This window comes from Oncorhynchus mykiss, chromosome 13 (assembly GCF_057628025.1).
Source record: "Oncorhynchus mykiss isolate SJ-2025 chromosome 13, ASM5762802v1, whole genome shotgun sequence".
In the NCBI taxonomy this organism is placed as follows: Eukaryota; Metazoa; Chordata; class Actinopteri; order Salmoniformes; family Salmonidae; genus Oncorhynchus; species Oncorhynchus mykiss.
Genome location: NC_143034.1, coordinates 64,082,359 through 64,100,837, shown reverse-complemented (window position 1 = coordinate 64,100,837; position 18,479 = coordinate 64,082,359). Strand labels below are relative to the sequence as shown.

Here is an 18,479-nt window from a genome sequence, read left to right as displayed (position 1 = left end):
TGGAAGAGATGGAGCACGTGTTCGTTAACAGGAGTTGACTACAGTGAACATGTTCAACATGGGGTTCTTGGTTGTGTGCGTCTCCTGCTGTGTAGTTTTGTAGGACAGGAGATGTTATTTAAAGAAACAAAAGGGATGGATGTGCTGAAGATAATGTTGGTTCAGATGAAGATAAGGACACACCCTCTCTCTAGATAAGCACACACACACACACACACACACACACAACCTCCTGCAGCAAGCCTATAGCCTGGGCCCCACCCCATGCTGCTGCGCTGTGGACATATTCATTCCTTCCCATTCTCTCTATTCTAAAGAGACATATGAACACACACACACACAACCTCCTGCAGCAAGCCTATAGCCTGGGCCCCACCCCATGCTGCTGCGCTGTGGACATATTCATTCCTTCCCATTCTCTCTATTCTAAAGAGACATATGAACACACACACATACAGAAACACACTCACTCACTCATACCGTTATGTAACTGGAGATCTATTGAGCTTTGTTGTAATTGCGGTGTTAAAGAGTTAATCTAATCAAAGCCTATGGTGAGAGCAGTGTGAGTGATAGTTGACTAGCCATGGGGGGATGGGGAGGAAGGTATGAGTGATAGTTGACTAGCCATGGGGGGACGGGGAGGAAGGTATGAGTGATAGTTGACTAGCCATGGGGGGACAGGGAGGAAGGTATGAGTGATAGTTGACTAGCCATGGGGGGACGGGGAGGAAGGTATGAGTGATAGTTGACTAGCCATGGGGGACGGGGAGGAAGGTATGAGTGATAGTTGACTAGCCATGGGGGGACAGGGAGGAAGGTACGAGTGATAGTTGACTAGCCATCGGGGGACGGGGAGGAAGGTATGAGTGATAGTTGACTAGCCATGGGGGGACAGGGAGGAAGGTATGAGTGATAGTTGACTAGCCATGGGGGGACGGGAAGGAAAGTATAAGTGATAGTTGACTAGCCATGGGGGACGGGGAGGAAGGTATGAGTGATAGTTGACTAGCCATGGGGGACGGGGAGGAAGGTATGAGTGATAGTTGACTAGCCATGGGGGGACGGGAAGGAAGGTATAAGTGATAGTTGACTAGCCATGGGGGGACGGGGAGGAAGTTATGAGTGATAATTGACTAGCCATGGGGGGATGGGGAGGAAGGTATGAGTGATAGTTGACTAGCCATGGGGGGATGGGGAGGAAGGTATGAGTGATAGTTGACTAGCCATGGGGGGACGGGGAGGAAGGTATGAGTGATAATTGACTAGCCATGGGGGGACAGGGAGGAAGGTATGAGTGATAGTTGACTAGCCATGGGGGGACGGGGAGGAAGGTATGAGTGATAATTGACTAGCCATGGGGGGACGGGGAGGAAGGTATGAGTGATAATTGACTTGCCATGGGGGGACAGGGAGGAAGGTATGAGTGATAGTTGACTAGCCATGGGGGGACGGGAAGGAAAGTATAAGTGATAGTTGACTAGCCATGGGGGACGGGGAGGAAGGTATGAGTGATAGTTGACTAGCCATGGGGGACGGGGAGGAAGGTATGAGTGATAGTTGACTAGCCATGGGGGGACGGGAAGGAAGGTATAAGTGATAGTTGACTAGCCATGGGGGGACGGGGAGGAAGGTATGAGTGATAATTGACTAGCCATGGGGGGATGGGGAGGAAGGTATGAGTGATAGTTGACTAGCCATGGGGGGACGGGGAGGAAGGTATGAGTGATAATTGACTAGCCATGGGGGGACAGGGAGGAAGGTATGAGTGATAGTTGACTAGCCATGGGGGGACGGGGAGGAAGGTATGAGTGATAATTGACTAGCCATGGGGGGACGGGGAGGAAGGTATGAGTGATAATTGACTTGCCATGGGGGGACAGGGAGGAAGGTATGAGTGATAGTTGACTAGCCATGGGGGGACGGGAAGGAAAGTATAAGTGATAGTTGACTAGCCATGGGGGACGGGGAGGAAGGTATGAGTGATAGTTGACTAGCCATGGGGGACGGGGAGGAAGGTATGAGTGATAGTTGACTAGCCATGGGGGGACGGGAAGGAAGGTATAAGTGATAGTTGACTAGCCATGGGGGGACGGGGAGGAAGGTATGAGTGATAATTGACTAGCCATGGGGGGACGGGGAGGAAGGTATGAGTGATAATTGACTTGCCATGGGGGGACAGGGAGGAAGGTATGAGTGATAGTTGACTAGCCATGGGGGGACAGGGAGGAAGGTATGAGTGATAGTTGACTAGCCATGGGGGGACGGGAAGGAAAGTATAAGTGATAGTTGACTAGCCATGGGGGACGAGGAGGAAGGTATGAGTGATATTTGACTAGCCATGGGGGGACAGGGAGGAAGGTATGAGTGATAGTTGACTAGCCATTGGGGGACGGGGAGGAAGGTATAAGTGATAGTTGACTAGCCATGGGGGGACAGGGAGGAAGGTATGAGTGATAGTTGACTAGCCATGGGGGGACGGGAAGGAAAGTATAAGTGATAGTTGACTAGCCATGGGGGACGAGGAGGAAGGTATGAATGATAGTTGACTAGCCATGGGGGGACAGGGAGGAAGGTATGAGTGATAGTTGACTAGCCATGGGGGGATGGGGAGGAAGGTATGAGTGATAGTTGACTAGCCATGGGGGGACAGGGAGGAAGGTATGAGTGATAGTTGACTAGCCATGGGGGGACGGGAAGGAAAGTATAAGTGATAGTTGACTAGCCATGGGGGACGAGGAGGAAGGTATGAGTGATAGTTGACTAGCCATGGGGGACGGGGAGGAAGGTATGAGTGATAGTTGACTAGCCATGGGGGGACAGGGAGGAAGGTATGAGTGATAGTTGACTAGCCATGGGGGACGGGGAGGAAGGTATGAGTGATAGTTGACTAGCCATGGGGGGACGGGAAGGAAAGTATAAGTGATAGTTGACCTGCCATGGGGGGACGGGGAGGAAGGTATGAGTGATAGTTGACTAGCCGTGGGGGGATTGGGGGGAGGTTCAGGGTGTGGACGAGGAGCCAGTAAATCCACAGGGCGATATAATATAATCATTATTACTGAAGACAGGGGCAATAAAACACACGCAATCACACTCAGCATGACACACACACATGCGTATACGTGCACACACACACACACACACACACACACACACACACACACACACACTGCCCATAAAACACCTCACCCTGCAGGCTGACCACAAAGACCCAGGAATATATTCCCTCTGTCTTTCCTGAGCTTGTATGGATAGTGGTAGAAAGATTCTATCCCATCTCCCATGGAGATCAGTTTCCCCAGTGCTCCACACCTTGTTGGAGATGATTCGGATTTAACCACTCTACATTTAGGTTATGTCCCAAATGGGCAATAGCCTATGTAGTGTTTTGACCAAGGCCCACTATGGAGCCAACATAGTGCGTCCTGGTCAACAATAGTGCACTACATAGGCAATAGGGTACTATTTGGGACTCAGACATAACAAGTCAAAATATTGTCTTAATGTGTCTATATTCTGTGTGTAATCTCCTGCTGTTCTCTCCTCTTCTCTAGTGTTCCTTTCTGCCAAAGTTCTCCATTCACATAGAGACCAAGTATGAGGACAACAAAGGCAGCAATGACAATGTCAGTATGGTTGTCTGTGCATGGTCATGGTGTGTGTCTGTGCATGGTCATGGTGTGTGTCTGTGCATGGTCATGGTGTGTGTCTGTGCATGGTCATGGTGTGTGTCTGTGCATGGTCATGGTGTGTGTCTGTGAGTGGTCATGGTGTGTGACTGTGAGTGGGCATGGTGTGTGTCTGTGAGTGGTCATGGTGTGTGTCTGTGAGTGGTCATGGTGTGTGCACTTGAATGCCACATACAACATTCAGTCCCATCTTTTTCTCTCACTTCTAAACGAGTGGATGGAGTCAGAACAGGGGGATGCTGGGATGAATAAGAACACGGGTCTAATATATTCACGATGCCCCAACCAACTCATCAGAATGCACGTTTATTTCATTGGCTAGGCTCTCCCTCACTAAAATCAGTGAGATTACCATTCAGTCTGTGGGCTTCAGGGCCCATATTCATAAAGCATCATTATTAGGAGTGCTGATCTAGGATCAGGTTCCCCTTGTTCAAGTCAAAACTGGTCCTAGATCAGCACTCCAACTCTGAGAGGCCCAGGCCTCCGAGTCAAGTGGAAGTGGTTCTTTCTCCAGCCTTTCAATGTGGAGCATATCAAATCAAGTTGGATATGGGTTAATCCGTTGGGGTGGCAGGTAGCCTAGTGGTTAGAGCATTGGGCCAGTAGCCAAAAGGTTGCTAGATCAAATCCCTGAGCTGACAAGGTAAAAATCTGTCATTCTGCCCCTAAACAAGGTAGTTAACCACTAGGCTGTCATTGTAAATAAGAATTTGTTCTTAACTGACTTGCCTAGTTAAATAAAATATGGATAACTGTGGGGTAAAGGCTGTGTGATAGGAGAGTTTATATCGTATACATCTGTGATAGGAGAGTTTATATCGTATACCTCTGTGATAGGAGAGTTTATATCGTATACCTCTGTGATAGGAGAGTTTATATTGTATACCTCTGTGATAGGAGAGTTTATATTGTATACCTCTGTGATAGGAGAGTTTATATCGAATACCTCTGTGATAGGAGAGTTTATATCGAATACCTCTGTGATAGGAGAGTTTATATCGTATACATCTGTGATAGGAGAGTTTATATCGTATACCTCTGTGATAGGAGAGTTTATATCGTATACCTCTGTGATAGGAGAGTTTATATCGTATACCTCTGTGATAGGAGAGTTTATATTGTATACCTCTGTGATAGGAGAGTTTATATCGAATACCTCTGTGTTAGGAGAGTTTATATCGAATACCTCTTTGTTAGGAGAGTTTCAATAATGCATTATCTTGGTTGGGTTTGCTATCAGATGCCCATTGCTTCATGTTACACAATGGGTTTACTCATCCCCCTTCTTCTGGTTTGAAGGACATGTCAAGGACATCCTTAGTACACCAAGGTCTTACTCTGTCACATATCTGCATCTCAAATGACAATCTATTCCCTATGTAGTGCACTACTTTTGACCAGAGCCATGCACTGCATAGGCAATAGGGTGCCATTTGAGATGTAGACAACAGTTGTTTTCAGCCACGTTCGCCTGCTGCACCTTCTCTTTGTGAGAGTTGGTATGTCAGGGAGAAAGGGATGATTGCCTACAGCTCCTTGGCTACATATTTGAATTCCCTACAGTATGAAGGGCTGATATCCAGACAACCAGAGTTGAGAGAAGGGGGAGTAAGATAGAAAGGAAATAAGATATAGGGAGATATTGTGTGTATCTGTCTGCATGTCTGATCCAGTCCTTTAAGCAAGGACTGTTGCTTCTTGTTCCTCTCACCACTGATCCTCATTTCCTGGTGGGGGACACATTCACATTACCATTCCACAACATTTACATGATGTCATATCATAAAACTGATCTTGTCTGTCCTGGGTCGTGTTCATTAGGACATAACGGAAACCATTTCAAAACGTTTTGCTATAGACAAAAGAAACGTTTCTTATTGGACATTTCCAGGTAATCCCTCCCTGTTTCAGCTGATTTTCTTGTGTTTGGTGCAAAACGAACACGACCCTGACTTCATTCCTGAGACTAAAGTATGTATTTGCTGAATTTTAAATTCATCCCATCAATGCCTCAATTTCCCAAGGCTTACTTCCTCTACTCTCAAAGACATCATTATTCAGTTCAGTTTTTCATCCTCTCAGTCTACTTATCATGCAAAGGTTGGTAGATGAATATACATTGATGTCAGTAATGGATGGATTTTTGTCTGGATTATTCAACTATTTCAAGGAGGTTATTACTGCACCAGCTCTGTCTCTGTCTCTCCTGTTTCTTTCTCCCTGCTAAATGAGCTAAATGTATCCTCCGGGCGAAAGCACCTGTCACCTGACGAGGTCTAATGGCTTTAATGGGGAAAGGAGTAAAGCATTCATAACCGTTAAAAGCCTCGCTTTCCTCCTTCAAACAATGTCATTCTCTATATGATTGGCAGCTCTGGCCGATCAGTATCATGAAATGATCAGTATCATGAAATGCTCGCTCGCTCAACTTACCCAAACATCAGAGCTCCACCTAGTGGCTGCTGTTGAGCCTCACTCCTAAGATCACTGATATACATCTACATAGATAAGGTGTTGCTGAAATACAACGTCCTCATCATGGAGAACAGTTGATTATGTTCTCTCTCTTTCTCTCTCTCTCTCTAAAATGACATGCCCATCTCTTTTTCTCTATCCCTCAGATCTTTGACAGCGAGCCCAAAGGGGAGGAGGAGATAGAGGTGTGCTTAGTGGATATCGCCTACGACGAGATCCCAGAGCGCTACTACAAGGAGTCTGAGGTGAGGAGGTCAAAGGTTAGAAGTCAAGGGTTAGGAATCCCAAGTCACTGTTTCAGCAGCAGTGGACTTCGACAGTCACAATTCTCCATCGTTTTCCAGTACAAGTGTGTACACTCACCGGCATGGATATAAAACCATATAATTGGTGTAAGCATTGGCTGGCGTGAGTTTCTACCATTGTTAAACCCATGTTAGAAAGTGTGGAAGTGTACTTTTTGGGAGGAGTGGGGGGGGTGAGCTCTGGGTGCTAGCAACCTGGTTGTTTCACAAAGTCAGAAAAAGTGTAAGAGTCTGATAACAAAATATCTAAGAGAATATAGTCTTAGAAAAACTGCACTATCTAGAACCTAAAAGGTTTCTTTGGCTGACCCCATAGGAGAACCCTTTGAAGAACCCTTTTTTGGTTCCAGGTAGAACTACTTTGGTTCTAGGTTGAACCCTTCTACCTGGAACCAAAAAGGGTTCTCCTATGGGGACAGCCGAAAACCCTTATGGAACCCTTTTTTCTAAGAGTGTTTACAAATCCCCATTTCTCTCATATCTCATTTGCTCATTTCTCCTCTCAGCCCTGATGGTCAGCTAGCTGCTAGTTTCATCAGAGAGAGAGACCTCAAGCTGGTCATATCTCCCCTCTCAGCCCGAGGGTCAGCTAGCTGCTAGTTTCATCAGAGAGAGAGACCTCAAGCTGGTCATATCTCCCCTCTCAGCCCGAGGGTCAGCTAGCTGCTAGTTTAATCAGAGAGAGAGATCTCTAGCTGGTCATATCTCCCCTCTCAGCCCGAGGGTCAGCTAGCTGCTAGTTTCATCAGAGAGAGAGACCTCTAGCTGGTCATATCTCCCCTCTCAGCCCTGAGGGTCAGCTAGCTGCTAGTTTCATCAGATAGAGAGACCTCTAGCTGGTCATATCTCCCCTCTCAGCCCCGAGGGTCAGCTAGCTGCTAGTTTCATCAGAGAGAGAGACCTCTAGCTGGTCATATCTCCCCTCTCAGCCCTGAGGGTCAGCTAGCTGCTAGTTTCATCAGAGAGAGAGACCTCTAGCTGGTCTTGGCTGCCATTAACCATGTTCACTGCTGTGTCCCTGCTCTCCTTCACGTTCCATTCTTTTCTCTTCACAAGCCTCAGGGAGGGTTGATGTAGGGGTGGATGGAGGGAAGGGGGTGGAGGAATGGAGGAATACACGGCGTTATCTTCCTCAAACAGCCTCTTAAAGCTTCTCACTCCTCTGATCACCAACTGGCTATCTGCCTCGCCATACGTGTGTGTGTGTGGGGGGGGGGGGGGGCTCTAATACCATGTCTGTTATTAGAGTCAGGGGGACAGCAATGGATCTGTCTTTTATGTTTGACCAGAGGACAGGGATTGATGCCCTAGCCACCAGATGCTTTTTCCTGGAATACAATACAATGTCAACCAGCCTATTTAAGTATATTTGATTTGATCTGAGCCAGTTTTAGATCCCTGATACCTGCTGTGTTCAGGAGAGCATAGACTTAGACTTATATGTTGCCAACTGCAGTAACGTTTCAGCTGTCATAGTTCAAATGTAAGTACAAAGAGACAAATGGTCATACTATTACATTAAGCTAGGGCTGCAAAATTCTGGTAAATTTCCCCAAATTTTCCAGAAATCCTGGTTGGAATATTCCTGGAATCAGGAGGGAATAAACAAATAAATTGGAATATTCCAACCAGGATTTACAGAAACCTGGGAATTTTGGGAAAGTTGCTGGAATTTTGCAACCCAAATTCACATTATACCAGAACAATGATATACAGTTGAAGTCGGAAGCTTACATACACCTTAGCCAAATACATTTAAACTCAGTTTTTCACAATGACATTTAATCCTAGTAAAAATTCCCTGTCTTACGTCAGATAGGATCATCATTTGATTTTAAGAATGTGAAATGTCAGAATAATAGTAGAGTGATTTATTTATTTCATCACATTCCCAGTGGGTCAGAAGTTTACATACACTCCATTAGTATTTCGTAACATTGCCTTTAAATTGTTTAACTTGGGTCAAACGTTTCAGGTAGCCTTCCACAAGCTTCCCACAATAAGTTATGGTGAATGGTGAATTTTGGCCCATTCCTCCTGGCAGAGGTGGTGTAACTGAGTCAGGTTTATAGGCCTTCTTTCCCGCACACGCTTTTTCAGTTCTGCTCACAAATCTTATATAGGATTGAGTTCAGGGCTTTGTGGTGGCCACTCCAATACCTTTGTTGTCCTTAAGCCATTTTGCCACAACTTTGGAAGTATACTTGGGGTCATTGTACATTTGGAAGACCCATTTGCGACCAAGCTTTAACTTCTTGACTGATATCTTGAGATGTTGCTTCAATATATCCACATAATTTTCCTTTCTCAAGATGACATCTATTTTGTGAAGTGCATCAGTCCCTCCTGCAGCAATGCACCCCCAACAACATGATGCTGCCACCCCCATGCTTCACGGTTGGGATGGTGTTCTTCTATTGTTGTTTCATCAGACCAGAGGACATTTCTCCAAAAAGTACAATATTTGTCCCAATGTTCAGTTGCAAACCGTAGTCTGGCTTTTTTATGGCGGTTTTGGAGCAGTTGCTTCTTTCTTGCTGAGCTGCCTTTCAGGTTATGTCGATATAGGACTCGTTATACTGTGGATATAGCTACTTTTGTACCTGTGTCCTCCAGCATCTTCACAAGGTCCTTTGCTGCTGTTCTGGGATTGATTTGCACTTTTGGCACCAAAGTACGTTCATCTCTTGTCCTATCCTCCTCCGTAAGTTCTCCTAACCTGCTAGGTTAATTATCCTATCCTCCTCCGTAAGTTCTCCTAACCTCCTTCCTGAGCGGTATGACGGCTGCGTGGTCCCATGGTGTTTATACTTGCGTACTATTGTTTGTACAGATGAACGTGGTACCGTCAGGTGTTTGGAAATTGCTCCCAAGGATGAACCAGACTTGTGGGGGTCTACAACTTTTTTCTGAGTTCTTGGTTGATTTCTTTAGATTTTCCCATGATGTCAAGCAAAGAGGCACTGATTTTGAAGGTAGGCCTTTCAATACATCCACAGGCACACCTCCAATTGACTCAAATTATGTCAATTAACCTATCAGAAGCTTCTAAAGCCGAAAGTGACACATAAATCGTCAAAATGTAAATTTGTTGGTGGTTTGGGGGAGAATTGTAGCATTTCAACTAACCCTAAGCCTAACCATTGTCCTAACCTTAACCTAATGCTCCTAACCCGCTAGGTTATTATCCTATCCTGCTCCGTAAGTTCTCCTAACCTGCTAGGTTAATTGTCCTATCCTGCTCCGTAAGTTCTCCTAACCTGCTAGGTTAATTGTCCTATCCTGCTCCGTAAGTTCTCCTAACCTGCTAGGTTAATAAATGTATCCTCCTCCGTAAATTCTCCTAGCCTGCTAGGTTAATTGTCCTATCCTCCTCCGTAAGTTCTCCTAACCTGCTAGGTTAATTGTCCTATCCTGCTCCGTAAATTCTCCTAACCTGCTAGGTTAATTGTCCTATCCTCCTCCGTAAGTTCTCCTAACCTGCTAGGTTAATTGTCCTATCCTGCTCCGTAAGTTCTCCTAACCTGCTAGGTTAATTAATGTATCCTGCTCCGTAAGTTCTGCTAACCTGCTAGGTTAATTGTCCTATCCTCCTCCGTAAGTTCTCCTAACCTGCTAGGTTAATTGTCCTATCCTCCTCCGTAAGTTCTCCTAACCTGCTAGGTTAATTATCCTATCCTCCTCCGTAAGTTCTCCTAACCTGCTAGGTTAATTGTCCTATCCTCCTCCGTAAGTTCTCCTAACCTGCTAGGTTAATTATCCTATCTTCCTCCGTAAGTTCTCCTAACCTGCTAGGTTAATTGTCCTATCCTCCTCCGTAAGTTCTCCTAACCTGCTAGGTTAATTGTCCTATCCTCCTCCGTAAGTTCTCCTAACCTGCTAGGTTAATTATCCTATCCTCCTCCGTAAGTTCTCCTAACCTGCTAGGTTAATTGTCCTATCCTCCTCCGTAAGTTCTCCTAACCTGCTAGGTTAATTATCCTATCCTCCTCCGTAAGTTCTCCTAACCTGCTAGGTTAATTGTCCTATCCTCCTCCGTAAGTTCTCCTAACCTGTTAGGTTAATTGTCCTATCCTCCTCCGTAAGTTATCCTAACCTGCTAGGTTAATTGTCCTATCCTCCTCCATAAATTCTCCTAACCTGCTAGGTTAATTGTTGTAACGTTCATTGTCAAGGGTAGAGACCAAGGCGCAGCGTGATTTGAGTTCATCATATTTTATTAAAATGGGAACCAGAAAAATAAACCAATAAACAATACAACGATTGAAAAGCTTAGGAGTGCAACCCATGCAACAAACAAAGACAAGATCCCACAACTGAAGGTGGGAAAAAGGGCTGCCTAAGTATGATCCCCAACCAGAGACAACGATAGACAGCTGCCTCTGATTGGGAACCATACTAGGCCAGCAAAGAAAAAGAAAACATAGATATACAAAAACTAGAGTACCCACCCTAGTCACACCCTGACCTAACCAAAATATAGAGAATAAACAGGGATCTCTAAGGTCAGGGCGTGACAATTGTCCTATCCTGCTACCTAAGTTCTCCTAACCTATCTGGATTAATTATTGTATCCTGCTGCGTAAATTCTCCTAACCTGCTAGGTTAATTATCGTATCCTGCTGTGTAAGTTCTCCTAACCTGCTAGGTTAATTATCCTATCCTGCTGTGTATGTTCTATCCTGCTGTGTGTGTGTGTGTTTCTGTGTGCGTGCATGTGAGACGCATCCCTTCTCACCATCCCAACAGTGAGACACCTGACCTTGCAAATGAGCATTACAGTCCCCAGGGAAGTGTGATTAATTCATGCGTAATGGGTACTGTTTGTAATGAGAACCCCCCCCCCCAGCGGGCTGCTCCAGGCTGAGCTCTCCATGAGACTTGTACCCACCTGGTACCTACCATCCATTCTGCTGGACTGCTGGACAAAGAAACATGGTTCATTCATACTTGTCAGAATGTTTACTGCAAAACTCATTGGGTCAGGAATTGAATTGCATTCCTGTATAGAGACAAAACAATGAGGTGAGACAGTGGCACTAAGCTCAGGAGGTATGTGAAAGTTATATTCTTCAATGTCACTATGTCAAAAGATGTCCAACATTGGATGTACCAATCCCGGTCTGTAGCTTTAATACTGTCCATACTGTGTTTCCATGGTTCCCTGTAGGACTTGCGGTACTTTAAATCAGAGAAGACAGACCGGGGTGTTCTGCAGGAGGGCTGGATCGACAACCAGGAACCCATCATGTGCTCCTACAAACTGGTGACAGTCAAGTTCGAGGTGTGGGGTCTTCAGACACGGGTGGAGCAGTTTGTACACAAGGTCAGTCCAGTTATGTCCACCCACCATTTCTGTATTCACACACACAATTCAATATAGCCCCCTCCACCCCTACCTATACCCCTGTTCCCACTCTGAGCTGTCCCTCTCCTTGCCTAAGGGTCTCTTTCCCTAACATCACACACACAGCATTACTCATACAGGGACACACATGGCTAACATTAACTGGTGGAGGAGTGAAAGAAAGACAGAGAACAACTCTTAAAGTTCATCCTCTCTGACTCATCCTCTCTGACTCACTAAGTCTTCTAACCTCCTTTCCTCTCTGACTCACCTGTCCTCTCACTAAGTCTTCTAGCTTCCTTTCCTCTCTGACTCACCTGTCCTCTCACTATGTCTTCTAGCTTCCTTTCCTCTCTGACTCACCTGTCCTCTCACTAAGTCTTCTAACCTCCTTTCCTCTCTGACTCACCTGTCCTCTCACTAAGTCTTCTAGCTTCCTTTCCTCTCTCACTCACATGTCCTTTCCCTAAGTCTTCTAGCTTCCTTTCCTCTCTGACTCACCTGTCCTCTCACTAAGTCTTCTAGCTTCCCTTCCTCTCTGACTCACCTGGCCTTTCCCTAAGTCTTCTAGCTTCCTTTCCTCTCTGACTCACCTGTCCTCTCACTAAGTCTTCTAACTTCCTTTCCTCTCTGACTCACCTGTCCTCTCACTAAGTCTTCTAGCTTCCTTTCCTCTCTGACTCACCTGTCCTCTCACTAAGTCTTCTAACTTCCTTTCCTCTCTGACTCACCTGTCCTCTCACTAAGTCTTCTAGCTTCCTTTCCTCTCTGACTCACCTGTCCTCTCACTAAGTCTTCTAACCTCCTTTCCTCTCTGACTCACCTGTCCTCTCACTAAGTATTCTAGCTTCCTTTCCTCTCTGAACCACCTGTCCTTTCCCTAAGTCTTCTAGCTTCCTTTCCTCTCTGACTCACCTGTCCTCTCACTAAGTCTTCTAGCTTCCTTTCCTCTCTGACTCACCTGTCCTCTCACTAAGTCTTCTAACCTCCTTTCCTCTCTGACTCACCTGTCCTCTCACTAAGTATTCTAGCTTCCTTTCCTCTCTGAATCACCTGTCCTTTCCCTAAGTCTTCTAGCTTCCTTTCCTCTCTGACTCACCTGTCCTCTCACTAAGTCTTCTAACCTCCTTTCCTGTCCACCCTTCTTTCTTTCTTGCTCCCTCCCTCCCTCCCTCCCTCCCTCCCTCCCTCCCTCCCTCCCTCCCTCCCTCCCTCCCTCCCTCCCTCCCTCCCTCCCTCCCTCCCTCACTTTCTTTCTCACTCTCCCTCTTTACCTTCCTTGTCCTTCTCTCTCCATCCTCAGGTTATCCGTGACGTCCTGCTCCTAGGACACAGACAAGCCTTTGCATGGGTGGATGAGTGGATTGGTGAGTTTGCATCTTGTCTCTGTCCCAGTTAGTTGACATGTATGCTCAGATGTGAGCTAGCTTCTTTATACTGTGTGTATATATATATTATTATTATTATTACATTTTTAAAATGTATATTTCATAGTATTTGTATTTTAGTGAGTAAGGAGATGGAGAGGGAGGGAGATGCAGACTAGTGCTAGGGCCAGGATTCTTACCCACACTGAGGGGTGACGTGTATGTGCTGCAGTGGCCCAGTTACCTGCTAGACCAGCCTCTGGCGCATAACTACTATCTACTTCTATGTGACCATGATCTTCGCTCTGCCTAATGTAGGACCTTGGCCACGGCACCAAGCACTGCTACTATCTATTATCTGTATATTTGAGTTTGTGTTCATTTGACTGTTTCCTGAAAGCTATCTCAAAATGTCAGTAACTCATCTATACAAGCATTGATTTGTGTTAATAACCATTATTTTATATGAGGTTTTTAGTCTGAGAATTTCTTGTCTAAACATGACTTCAGTGTTTCATTGATTTACTTCACTGTTTCAACATGAGCAAACGGCTTATAAAATGGATCTGTGTGGCCAGGATGGTCAAACACAAGGTACACTGCAATAAGACCTGAGTTCAACACTACAGTATTTCAAATAGCTTAAGCGTTTGCTTTAACCTGCCTGGAGGGCCAGGTGGGCGGGGTTTGTATTTCCAATACTTTTTTATTAGTTCCAATGCAACAGGCCAGCTCAATCAACCACAGCTTCACTATTTCAAATCATTTCTAACAGTATTTAAATGCAGATCTGACTGAAACTACACTTCTCACCCTGTTGTTACATTTGTTAGCAGCCTTTTATTTTAGGAAAAAAGACAATTGATAGGCCAGACCACTCTTTTGTACATTTTGAATTATGTACTTAACTTTGTGTTTTTGAAAAGCTGACGCATCACGATTGTCATGGAGAAGGAAGATAAACATTCTTAATTATAACAATAATGATGAATTATTGATTGATTCAGTATTTATAAATGTTATTTTTAATCCCAGGCCCCAGTCCCCGTCAATGTAAATAAGAATGTGTTCTTAACTGGCTTGCCTAGTTACATAAAGGTTCATTTAAATATATAAAGCCCATTTCTCACAACCAATACGCTTTCTCACTGACCTTCATCAGAGAAGCTCCCACTTGAGATGTATCCACTGCAAGATAATGATTCAGAGCGTGTGCACACAGGTACAGAGAGCACTTGACTCAGTACTGTATGGGTAAGAAGATGAGAGAATGTGGCAGTATGCCAAGAGTCAGTAGCTATTTTATTTGGGACTTACGGAGCCTGGCTTTAACGATAGAGGAACATTTAAGACCACACGAGCCTGCTCTTTATCCCTATTCACATACAACATGAACTAGTATACAGTACATAATTAGCACAGTAGATACACTCTAGCCTTAGGTCAATCTAGATTGCATTGTTCCCCTTCCTCCAAGAGCTGTGGGAGATTCAGTGAAAGTGGCTGTATCACTGGAGGCCACTGAGGGGAGGACGGCTCATAATAGTGGCTGGAACGGAGTGAATGGAATGCATCAAACACATTTGATACAATACCACCAATTCTACTTCAGTCATTACCACGAGCCTGTACTCCCCAATTAAGGTGGCACCAACCTCCTGTGGGCTGTATATCATCTGGGTCATATTAATTTAGCACCAAACAGAAGAAAATCAACTGAATCAAAGGGACTACCTGTCCAATAAGAAAAACACGTTTTGATTTTCTGTTGCAAAACATTTACAAACGTTGTGTGCCCTAAACGAACACGGCCCTGCTGTACAGCAGTGGTCCTTCCCTCCATCCTTGCATTGTGGTTTTCCACAGCCTACATTACTAAGGCTTGTCAAATAATATTCCCGTGTATCTTATACCATAAACCACCACTATATCAAACCACCCTGTGTCCACCCACTAATGTGCTGCTCCACTTCACATTAAAGGCCCAGTGCAGTCAAAAATGTGATTTTCTGTGTTTTATATTTATTTTCACACTACACTCTTACAAAAAAATGGTTCCAAAAGGGTTCTTCAGTTGTCCCCATAGGAGAACTCTTTTTGGTTCCAGGTACAACCTGTTTTGGTTCTAGATAGAACCATTTTTGTTTACATGTAGAAAGGAACCAAAAGAGTTTTACCTGCAACCCAAAAGGGTTCTTCAAAGGGTTCTCCTATGCGGACAGCCGAAGAACCCTGTAAGGTTTTATATAGCATCTTTTTTTCCCAAGAGTGTATGAGGTTGAAATAATACTGTTAAATTCTGAACATTATGATAATTCCCTTTTAGTGTTGGAGCTATCTAAAATGATTCCCTTTTGTAAGAGCTATCTAAAATGTCACATCACCAGGTGGTAAATTAGTTCATAGACTGATAAGAAAGAGAGTTCCAAACCTCTCTGCCAATAACAGCTGTTTTTTCTCCCATCTCAGACCACTCCCAGACAGTCCTATAAACATTATTGCTTGAGAAATTGTTCTTTGCTAAGATACAATGTTTGTTTTTATTTGACCATTTTAATTGAACTCAATCACAGTAAGGTACTTAATTGTTACCCCAAAATGATTTGATATTAAGATAAAAAATGTTTGCATTGGGCCTTTAACCTATATCCATACCTGCCCAGTACATACTCTATCTCACCAAGGGACTGGTTTCCCAGAGCCAGGTAAAGTCTTTGATTTAAATACTTCTCAAATGAGAATCTCAATTGAAAGTGCAAGTGTTTGTCACTAATGGTTAACTACCCGCAGACTACGCCAACTTCCTCAGCTCTTTATGGTTGTGACCACCTGACTGACCTCTTGCCGACCCTTCCCACAAGACCTTGCTCCTCCTGCACCAAGTGCCCTAGCTAGCTAACAGGTGGCGTGGTGGTGGTCTGGAACATCTCCACAGATATAACTTGGGATGATGTGCAGGAGTACCAGAAACACATGCATTAGAGTTGGCCATGTCCAACAACCACAGCATACCACAGCATAAACTCACCTGCCACCCACCGCCATCACTGGACATGGTAGAGAGCCTTGTGACAGCCAGCCGTATGTCTTCACTCTTCCTTCACTGTTTCTCTGTCTGCTGGTGACTCAGCTCCCTCTTCCTCTCTGACTCATTTCATGTCATCCATTCAAACGGACTCAAACGTTCATGCATTGTCAATGACTGAATCAAACTTCATGCTTTGTTTGTCCTACCGGAACAGCACAGAACACGTGTACGGACCCAAACACACACACACACACACACACACACACAAGTGAGCAAGTCACTGTTAGCATTTCACTGTTAGTCTACACATGTTTTTTACAATACATGTGATGAATTTGATTTTATTTGACACACTCATTAATGTACACACACACACACACACACACACACACACACACACACACACACACACACACACACACACACACTTGTGAGCGAGGAGGATGACTGTGTTACTGTGTCTCCTTTGGAACACACACAACTGATTATGAATTCAGATTTGTGTTCAGAGCAGGGAACATCCTTTCATGTATTGCTTGTATTCATCTCCAAGAGCCTTTGAAATGGAAGCTCTTTTAAATGCAACAGGTGAAGTCAGATACGTATTTACTGTATAATGTAATTGTGTTATTACACTACAATGCTAAGACATACAGTAGATGTCATGGGGTTGAAATTATATCCCTCTCTCTCCCCCCCTGAAGAAATGACCATGGACGAGGTGAGAGAGTACGAGCGGGCCACCCAGGAGGCCACCAACCGTAAGATCGGCCCCTTCCCCCCATCCATCTCCATCACCGAGACCCCCTTGGCCTCAGTGGCCCGCAACGGGCCCTCCAGCGCCCCCTCCACCCCCCTCTCCACAGAGCCTCCAGAGTACCTCTCCGTGCCCAAGGACCGACCCAGAAAGAAGTCAGCCCCAGAGACCTTGACCCTCCCCGACCCCAATCGCAGGGACTCAGGCTTCAGGCTGGCTAGCATCTTCTCCTGGGGCTCAACCCCTAACCCCCAGCCTGAATGAGAGGGGGACCCATAGGTGTGGTATACACCTATCTACATTCAGGGAGTGGCCATTTTGTCCCCTAGACAACTTATGTAAAAGGGAGTGTTGTTCACAGACCTCCTGTAACTTGGTGGTGTGGTAAACGCCTCTCCACAGACAGTTGCTGGTATCACCCTGAAGCCAGCTACTGTCACCAACTAACTGTGTCTTGGTCTGCTTTTGCAGAGAGAGAGTCAGTCTGATCACCACGCAACACTTGGAGAGGAGTCTCAAGGCACACACCAAATACATGTACGCGCAAACACACACTCACTCACATACACACACACACACACACACACACACACACACACTGAGTGTCTTTTAAAAACCTCTTGAACCTCTCCATTGGTCCCATCAAAACACAGCAACCAGCACCATCTACCAGCCAGAAAGCTCATGTGGAGGTCAATTATAGTCTGATTTAATTTAGTTCACATTCCTCTGAATACTTTGCTTCTCTTCAGTGTCTCAGTCCTCTTTCATCTCAGTTGATACTGTATCTCAGGGTTTGTTACCTAGATACACAGAGATCTGATAAATAGACTCTTCAATCAGCACACTCAATCTTTCTTCATATGGATATAAATGTGTGGGATGATCAAACTCATTTCCTCCTCTCTCCTTGCAGTCAAGCCCTCTTATTGGTTGGAAATTGACACCATGTAATTTCAGATGTAATTGTGTGTTGGTTGTTATTCATGGTTTGTTGTAGGTCGCTGTGAACAGAGAAAAACGGTGGATTTCAGGAGAGTGTTATTTTATCTTGTGTTTTGTTTTGTAAATATGTATATTTAAGAATTATCTATTGTAAAAATGCTGAATTCATTGATGTCTTTCAATGCTATGGAATTGCTGTAATCTCTGCATTGGAGAGAGAGAAAGAGGTCTGTGTAGAGCTCTAAAGTGGAGGCATTCTCTTTCTGAATCTGAGTTCTGTTGGTATGGTTTTGTTGGCCACGGTGCCCTTTTAAAGACATATAGAAAAATGCATGGTCTGAATATCCAGCCTCTGCTTTTCTTTTAAACTGGGGAGAAAATGTACCTTTTGAAATGTCTGTCTTCTATACGGTTTGGGGCTTTTCCTTTGCTTGTTACAGACTACGACAGGACAAAACATCTGATCAATGTTGTGATTTGGCTTTTAGGGATGATTTAAGTCATGAATTTGCAATCATGTTGTTGTTGTGTTTTATATCAAATCAATAAATTAAATATTG

The 18,479-nt window shown here is 44.8% G+C and overlaps 1 protein-coding gene across 1 annotated transcript in view; it reads left to right on the top strand.

Moving 5' to 3' along the window:
* Window positions 1–18,479, top strand: part of LOC110514491 (cytoplasmic phosphatidylinositol transfer protein 1) — a 114,359-nt gene extending 95,880 nt beyond the window's left edge. The window contains exons 5-9 of the mRNA XM_090197158.1: window positions 3,558–3,629; window positions 6,317–6,415; window positions 11,646–11,801; window positions 13,126–13,189; window positions 16,922–18,479. Coding sequence (XP_090053284.1) covers window positions 3,558–3,629; window positions 6,317–6,415; window positions 11,646–11,801; window positions 13,126–13,189; window positions 16,922–17,238 — 708 coding nt within the window. The 3' untranslated portion in view covers window positions 17,239–18,479. The remainder of the gene's footprint in view (window positions 1–3,557; window positions 3,630–6,316; window positions 6,416–11,645; window positions 11,802–13,125; window positions 13,190–16,921) is intronic.